The sequence below is a fragment of the Chelonoidis abingdonii genome, chromosome 11 (genome assembly GCF_003597395.2).
Source record: "Chelonoidis abingdonii isolate Lonesome George chromosome 11, CheloAbing_2.0, whole genome shotgun sequence".
Classification (NCBI taxonomy): domain Eukaryota; kingdom Metazoa; phylum Chordata; order Testudines; family Testudinidae; genus Chelonoidis; species Chelonoidis abingdonii.
In genome coordinates, this window is record NC_133779.1 from 15,409,673 (window position 1) to 15,417,502 (window position 7,830).

Genomic DNA, 7,830 nt, shown 5'->3' on the forward strand with positions numbered 1-7,830 from the left:
CCCCGCCACAGGACTGGGGCCGGGCCAGGCGCTGGCTGCGCTCAGGGAGCACGGCCCCTCCCCCCCGGGGAGCACCCCACCCCAGCCAGCAGAACTCCCCGCCACAGGACATGGGGCCGGGCCAGGCACTAGCTGCGCTCAGGGAGCTCGGCCCCTCCCTGAGGAGCACCCCACCCCAGCTTGGGGCCCTCCAACCCCTCCGACTGCGGGGGAGGGGAAGCCCAGCCTGCACCTCTCCACAGCCGCCCTGCGCCCCCCCGGAGACGGGATCCGGGGCTGGATGGACCATTGCTCTGCCCCCGGACGGCCATTCTGGTGCGCTCTGCGCACACACAAGCACACGGCCTCCCATGCACCCGGGGCAGAGGGAACGGAGCAGACGCTGAGATAGTGGAGGTGGCTGGGGGCAGGACAGACAAACCCACTGCTGCTTGCCTCCAGCCCTGCACACCAGCTGCCCTCACACCCTCCGCAACCCCCTGGATTACTTACACATCAGCCTGGCAGAATTCAATTTTTATTTTATAATTTCAAATCAAAACATGTGCTTTCATTTTACATTTTTTGTTTGTTTGTTTTTTTCAGATTTAAAATGTTCCCAATTGCAGAAAAATCACAGGAGGTTCAGAGAACGAGGGGAGGGGCGGGAGAGTCAGACAATGATTTATCAACAGCAGGTGTTTGAGACTCAAAAAGTCACAGCTTTAAAAGCCGTTAAATTGTCAACAACATCACATCTCAAAATACACCAACGAAAGTGCCTGAAATCAAACGCTGTTAACGATTTCTGAGCAAGGTTTTCCCTGACTTGGCTGAGCTGTAAATGGCGATTATTGTTGATGGCAATCTCGCTTTGTGGGTTCGTGTGTCAAATCAGAGCCCTGGGCAGGGAGCTGGCCAGCCTGAAAAACCCCCTCAGGGAGGGAGAGAGACACGCGGGTCTCCACCCATGAGGGGTGACAGCCGGGGCCTAGTAGATGGGGAATACAAATGCAGCTCCCCTGGAGTGCGACAATGGAGTTCTGCTGCCAGCCAGTAACGAGGGGTTCACCCGCCGTGGGGCTAGCCCGGGGCAGGACAGAGTAGGAGAACTGGGGCCTGAAGGCCAGCAGCCCGGCCCATTCCAGACACAAGCAATTCCACCTTCTCCTCCTGCAAAGTCCCCTGGGATGTCAGTTACATGCAGGGTTTTGCTTCACTTCCTGTCCTAAACAGAACAGCATCGCTGGGTGTCAGAAAAGAGTGGCTGCCAGGTGAGGGGTCCCTGTATAACCAAACCCCACATCCCACTCCAGAGGGGCCATGTCTCAGCCAGGCAAGAGGTCTCTGTATAAACAGCCCCAGCGCCCCATCCCGGAGAGGCCATGTGTCTGTGCTGGGCAAGGGCTCCCCGTATACCCAGCCCCCACTCCAGAGGGGCTGCAGTCCATGAATGAGCTCTGGGTTCTTTGGAGGTTATTGTAGTTTTCGTCCAGCAGGGGGCGGGTTTGGCACAGGGCCGAATGGCAGGGGACGGCCGGGCAGACATGGCAGGGTCAAGAATTATCCTCAAATCAACGAGATTGGGAGTTTTCTTGCAGCACTCTCCTTAGCTGAGCTCTGTGATCTGAGTCACTAAGAAGACCTTATCCCGCCCCTCCTGTGGGAAAAGGAACGGTTAAAAAAGAAGTGGGAAACCCCGGAGGGTAAGTACAGCCATCTGGGGCCACCCAGAGGCCCATCTACCCCGGTATCCCGGCTCTGCCTCCACCCACGGCCCACCTACTTCAGAGGAGGGACACATGGCAGCCTCTAGTGGCCAAATCGGGGAGGATGCTGTTCCTCATTTCTCCCTGTCACTATCCCACCCTGCCGGACCCGGGATCATCTTGTAGCAGGGAGTCCCGCCGGCTAACGGTGATCCCAGATGGGAGCCGGCGCCCCCCCCAGCCCAGTGGCAAAAAGCCCCATGGCCCCAGGACATCACTCACCAGCTGCAGCTGCCCTTTGAGTTCCTTCACCAGGCGGCTGTAGGAATGGGCCAGGGCCATCAGGTAGAACATCAGGATGCTGCGGTTGGGGGACGGGAAGAGAAAAGTGTGGGGGTTAGACAGTGAGTGAGAGATGGGGTCAGGGGCAGGGAGGCTGGAGGGGTTGGGGGGGGGAATATCCACAGAACCAGCTCAGAAATTGTGTGTGCCTGTCTGTCCCTGCTGGCGAGGACAAGCTCTGCTCTGTGTGCGTCCATCCATCCTCCTGCCCCCCGTCCCCACTCTCTGTTTGTCTCCGTGTCCTGGCTGCCTGGCATCAGACACATCTCCATGTGTCCTATCCCCCATAGCGCACCCCGGCCCAGGGGGATTCCCCGGTGGCCCCTCACCACAGCAGCAGGAAAAGTGGCACAGCGAAGGCCAGCGACCCCACGAACTGCAGGAACTCCCTGGCCACATGGGGCAGGGTATCGATGGCCGCCCAGAGGGTGCTCCACATAGTAGGCTCACCCCGGAACGGGCCACAGGCCTGGGAGGGCTGGAGGCTGCAGAGGGAAGAGAGAGTGAGTCGGGGGGGAGGGGAGGGGAACCAAGTCCAAGGCAGGGGAGCAGAGACAGCATCAGGGAGGGGGAGGATCAGGGGGTTGTCATGCTAGGGGGGAGGGGAAGGTCAGGGGACCCTGGGGGGCTGGGTGAGGTAGGGCAGCTGACCCCAAGGAGCTGGGGTGTGGGCAAGGGGGACTGGGGACCCCAAGGAGCTGGGGGGGCTGGGTGAGAGTTGGGGGACCCCAGGGGACTTAGTGAAGGGGGCAGGGGACCCCGAGGAGCTGGGGGAGGGGGCACGGGACCCCAGGGGAGCTGTGTGAGGGGGTGGGGCACCTTGGGGGCTGTGTGAGAGGTGAGGGATCCCAAGGGAATGCGTGAAGGGGGCAGGAGACCCCAGGAGCTGGGGGGGCTGGGCGAGGGGTGGGGGACCCCAGGGGACTGGGTGAAGGAGGCAGGGGACCCCAGGAGCTGGGGGGGGCTTGGCAAGGGGTGGGGGACCCCAGGGGACTGGGTGAAGGGGGCAGGGGACCCCGAGGGCTGGGGAGCTGTGTGTGGGGGGTCACTCACACAAAGACGCTGTATAGCAGGGGCACCCAGGCGATGGCCAGGCCCAGCAGCAGCACCAGCAGGAAGAAGAAGCTGGAGCTGGAGGCACGGAAGGTGCGGTCGGCCGGGCGGCAGTTCGAGAACAGAGTGAGCTAGGGGGTGACGAGACACGTGTGGACCCGGGCGCTGAGCCACCAGACAGCCCCCTCCTCCCCCCAGGAGAGAACCCAGGCATCTGAGCTCCCAGTTCCCCACCGCTAGGCCCCTTTCCCCTCCCTGAGGTGGGGAGAGGACCCAGGCGTCCGGGCTCTCACCTTCTTGAGGTAGAAAAGCAGGACAAACTTGGTGGTGTTGAGCAGGGGCAGCAGGGGGGAGAAGGCGGCGCCGACCCAGCACACGGTCTGGCCGTACACCAGGTCCAGCACGTTGGGGGGCACCAGGAACTCCTGCTCCCCCCACAGCCGGGCCAGAGGGGCAGGGCCGTGGGTCACCAGCAGCCTGGGGGGAGCAAGAGGGTGTAGGGGGTGGGGAGACTGCTCCGAGCTGGATCCCCCACCTATGGCTTCCCCCACTCCGAGCCCTGCCCCCCAGCTCCCCACTCCCCTCCGGCCTGAGCCCCAAAGCCCAGAGCCACCCCAATCGCTCTAGGGCCCCCTTATGTGGCCACTGATTCCCACCCACCCCTAGAACAGCCCTCACCCCCAACCCCAACCCACCACCCCGGCAGCCCACTGACCCCCCTACCCCCAGTGCGGATCCCACCTCCCTTTCCAGCCCCCTGCCCCCCCCCCCCCCCCTACCTCTCCTTTCCAGCCGCACTGACCCAACTCTTCCCATACCGCCGCACGTGGCCTCAGTGCGGATCACACCGCTTTTCTCTCGGCCGCCTTTTCCTCGTCGCTGCTAACGTCTTGGGGAACTCCACCAGCAGCAAAGCACCAGCAGCACCGTGAACGATGCTTAGGTCTGAAAACCAGCAGCTTTGTACATCTCTTCCCACGCTCGTTTCCCAGCACTGGGGGTGGGAGAGGACCGTGTAGCACCTAGCATGGCTAACAGGACCAGGCATCCAGGGTTCCCAGCATGCCTCACGCGAACCGCCAGATCCCCACTGCGCTCCCAAGCCGGGAGAGAACCCAGGCCTCTGTTCCCGACGGAACACCCGCCTGAGTGCTCTGACCAGCAACAGACCCCCACTGTGCTCCCCGAGCTGGGAGAGAACCCAGGCTTTCCGGGCCTCATCACCACACCACCTGCCCCATCTCTGACTGCCAGACCCCCCCTGTGCTCTCCCGAGCCCGGAGAGACCAGGACGTCCTCGCTGGACCGGGTGCTGCTGTGTCATAGCGCAGGTCCCTCCAGATCCGGCGTCGAGGGTCCCGGCAGGTGATCTGGCGCCCAGAGGGACGAAGAAGAACGAGGAGACGTGGAGAGACGCCAGGAACAACGGTACTGCCAAACAGAGAGAGAGAGCTGGTTGACGGAGACCACTTAACCCGGCAACAAGCCTTGGGGGTGGAGGTGGGGGCCTAGTTAGCCCGGGGCATTCACCCACATAGGCCCTGGGTGGGGCGCTTGGATTGGGGACCCCTTGCATTACCAGCGCGGCCCTCGGGGTGGGGCTGGGTACATGGGGACCCGCTGCCCCAGTGCTGCCCCTTGGAGTGGGTGGTTGCCTAGAGACGGGACCCCTAACTCAGTGCTTGCCCTTGGGGGTGGGGGCTGGGTACATGGGGACCACTCGCCCCTGGGCCTGCCCCTCGGGGGTGGGGGCTGGGTACATGGGACCCGCCCTGGCTGCCCCTCCGGGGGTGGGGGGCTGGGTACATGGGGAACCCCTCGCCCAGTGCTGCCCATCAGGGGTTGTAAGTAGCGGACTGGGTACACGGGGACTCCCAACCCAGCGCTGCCTCGGGGGGCAGGGGCTGGGAACATGGGCCCCTCTCACCCGGCAACAGCCCTCAGAGGGGTGGGGGCTGGTTAGACAGGGACCCTTCACCTGGCAACTGCCCCGCGGTGTGGCGGTGGGGGCTCGGGTTACGACAGAGACCCCCTCGCCCGGCACTTGCCCCTTGGCGGTGGGGGCTGGTAGAAGGGGAAACCCCTCGCCACTGGCTGCCCCTCAGGGGGCTGGGAACCTGGGGCCCCATCGCTTGGCTTGCCTCTGGTACACTGAAGGCAGGGGTGAGCCGGATCTCCAGGCTGAGCGGGTACCAGCTCATGCAGGTAGGCGCACGAGGAAGCCCCGAAGGCCAGCGGCAACCCAGCTGGGTTGGCGCCAGGGATGACTATGGAGGGGCAGATAGGCCCACGAGCAGCCCACGACCAAGTCCCTGCTAGCCCCAGGAGCCGCTGTTCTCCCTGGCGGGGGGGAGTCACCAAGGGTCAGAGCAGAATCCCCTGCCCCCCAATACCCCTATTGGGAAACCGAGTGGCCTGAAGGGCGCTGCAGCGAGTTAGCACCAACAAGCTCAGCGCTGGAGTGAGGGGCGCAGGTGAGTTGGGGGGGGGCTGCGGTCGGAGGGTGAAGGGCGCCGGCACGAGGGGGGCTTGCCCAGCCGGAGAGGGGGGGCTGCGGGTCGGGGGTGAGAGGGCGCCGGCCAAGCGGGGGGGCGCTGAGGGTGGCGGGTGAGGGGCGCCGAGGCCGAGGCGGGGGCTGCGAGTCGGGGTGAGGGGGCGCCGGCCGAGGGGGCTGACCGGCCAAGGGAGGGCTGCGGGTCGGGGGTGAGGCTGCCGACCAACGGGGGGGCTGCGGGTTGGCAGGTGAGGGGACGCCGGCCCGGGGGGGGCTGCGGGTGGCGGGTTGAGGGGCGCTGGCCCGAGTGGGGGCTGCGGGTCGGAGTGAGGGGCTGCCCGACCAAGCGGGGGGCGCTGCGGGTGGCAAGGTGAGGGCGCGCCGGCCAGGGGGGGCTGCCGGTGGCGGGTGAGGGGCGCCGGCGGGGGGGCTGCGGGTCGAGGGGTGAAGGGCGCCGGGCACGGGGGGGCTTGCGGGTCGGGGGCGAGGGGACTGCCGACCAAGCGGGGGCTGCGGGTGGTCGGGTGAGGGGCGCCGCCGGCGGGGGGGCTGCGGGTCCGACGGTGAAGCGAACGGCTCGTCGGGGGCGTGCGGGTATCGGGGGTGAGGGGCGCGGACCGGGGGAGCCTAGCTGGGCTCGGGTGACAGGGCGCGCGGCCCGGGGGGGGCTGCGGGTCGGGGATGAGGCGGTGCGGGTACCTGGTCACCCGCTGCGAGTACTCAGTGGCACGGTAGACGGCAGTAGAAAGCCGCCCCAGGTCAGCACCAGCACCAGCAGGTTGAACGGCCCCTACGGCAGGCCGTACAGGCCGAGTCAGCTGGCCCGGGCTGCCGCTGGGCCCAATGAGGGCGCCCGCAAGGTCTGTTCCTCCAGGTCCATCGGGAGAGACGCACGTCCAGTGCAGGCCCCCCCAGACACACACACACAGCCACATTACCCCCCACCCCCTTACCCAGCCCAGCCCCACCCTTTCCCCTGCAGCCAGCCCCATCCCTGCCCCTTCTCTCAGCCCAGGCGAGGCCCTCTCACACTCCACACACCTGTCCCCTTCTAACCCCGGACCCCCTTCCCCCAGTCCAGTCCCCAGCCCCACTCCATGCTCGCCTCCCCACCAGCCCCCCATCTCAGCCCCTAGTCACACAACTCCACCCACCCGCCGCCCAGAACACCAAGTATCGCCCGCAACACCAGCCCCCAGCCCCCTCCCCAGCGCCCCCCTGCTGGCCTGACCCGCAGCTCGTAGCGGAGGCTGTTGTGTTTCATGTGCACCGTGGTGCCCGGCCCCAGGCAGAAATCCCAGCCGGCAAAGACCTTGTTGCTGTAGGTGTTGAGCGCCCCGTTCTCGCTGACCAGGCTGCGCTTCAGGAGATGGACGGCCCTGGGGGGAGAGCGCAGGCTGATGCCAGCCCCCAGGAAATGGCCAAATGCAGACAGCTCGGGGGCAGGGCAGGGCCTGGGTATCCAGGGGCCCCTGGCCCCTCTGGGGCAGGGTGGGTGGGGGCTGGGTATATGAGGACCCCTTGCCCAGCGCTGGGACGTGGCCCCTCTGGGGCAGGGTGGGGGCTGGGTTTCTGGGGACCCCTGGCCCTTCTGGGGCAGGGCGGGGTGAGGTTGGGTATCCAGGGATCCCTGGGGCAGGGCAGGGTGGGAGCTGGGTATCCAGAGACCCCTGGCCCCTCTTGGGCAGGGCAGGGTGGGGCGGGGCTGGGTATCCGGGAACCCCTAGTCCCCTGGGGTGGGGTGGGGCGGGGGCTGGGTATCCGGGCACCCTTGGCCCCTCTGGGGCAGGGCAGGGCGGGGGCTGGGTATCCGGGGACCCCTGGCCCCTCTCGGGCAGGGCAGGGCTGGGTATACGGGAACCCCTAGTCCCCTGGGGTGGGGCAGGGGCTGAGTATCTGGGGTTCCCTGGCCCCTCTCGGGCAGGGCAGGGCGGGGCGGGGGCTGGGTATCCGGGGGCCCCTGGCCCTTCTGGGGCAGGGCAGGGTGGGGGCTGGGTATCCGGGGACCCCTGATCCCCTGGGGCAGGGCGGGGCGGGGACTGGCCCCATGGGGGTACCTGGGAAGTGACTCACCGGCGGACGATCCAGAGGAGGCAGACGGAGAAGTAGCCCAAGACGCTCAGCAGATAGGCCAGGGGGATGTTATAGGAGAAGCCCACGAAATGCACCGCCGAGTTTTGGTAATAACCGTAGAACAGGTGGGTGAGCTCCATGAACCCCTGAGCGAGACACAGCCTAAGCGGGGGGGGGGGG

At 66.3% G+C, this 7,830-nt stretch overlaps 1 protein-coding gene across 1 annotated transcript in view; it reads right to left on the reverse strand.

Annotated features, from left to right (window-relative positions):
• Window positions 1–1,311: 1,311 nt before the first annotated feature.
• The window catches only part of TMC4 (transmembrane channel like 4), a 10,080-nt gene continuing 3,561 nt past the window's right edge, over window positions 1,312–7,830 (reverse strand). The window contains exons 6-14 of the mRNA XM_075071266.1: window positions 7,651–7,796; window positions 6,809–6,956; window positions 5,277–5,423; window positions 3,971–4,077; window positions 3,377–3,560; window positions 3,084–3,214; window positions 2,360–2,515; window positions 1,971–2,049; window positions 1,312–1,639 (exon numbers count right to left, since the gene is read on the reverse strand). Of these exons, the coding sequence (XP_074927367.1) occupies window positions 1,589–1,639; window positions 1,971–2,049; window positions 2,360–2,515; window positions 3,084–3,214; window positions 3,377–3,560; window positions 3,971–4,077; window positions 5,277–5,423; window positions 6,809–6,956; window positions 7,651–7,796 (1,149 nt within the window). The 3' untranslated portion in view covers window positions 1,312–1,588. The remainder of the gene's footprint in view (window positions 1,640–1,970; window positions 2,050–2,359; window positions 2,516–3,083; window positions 3,215–3,376; window positions 3,561–3,970; window positions 4,078–5,276; window positions 5,424–6,808; window positions 6,957–7,650; window positions 7,797–7,830) is intronic.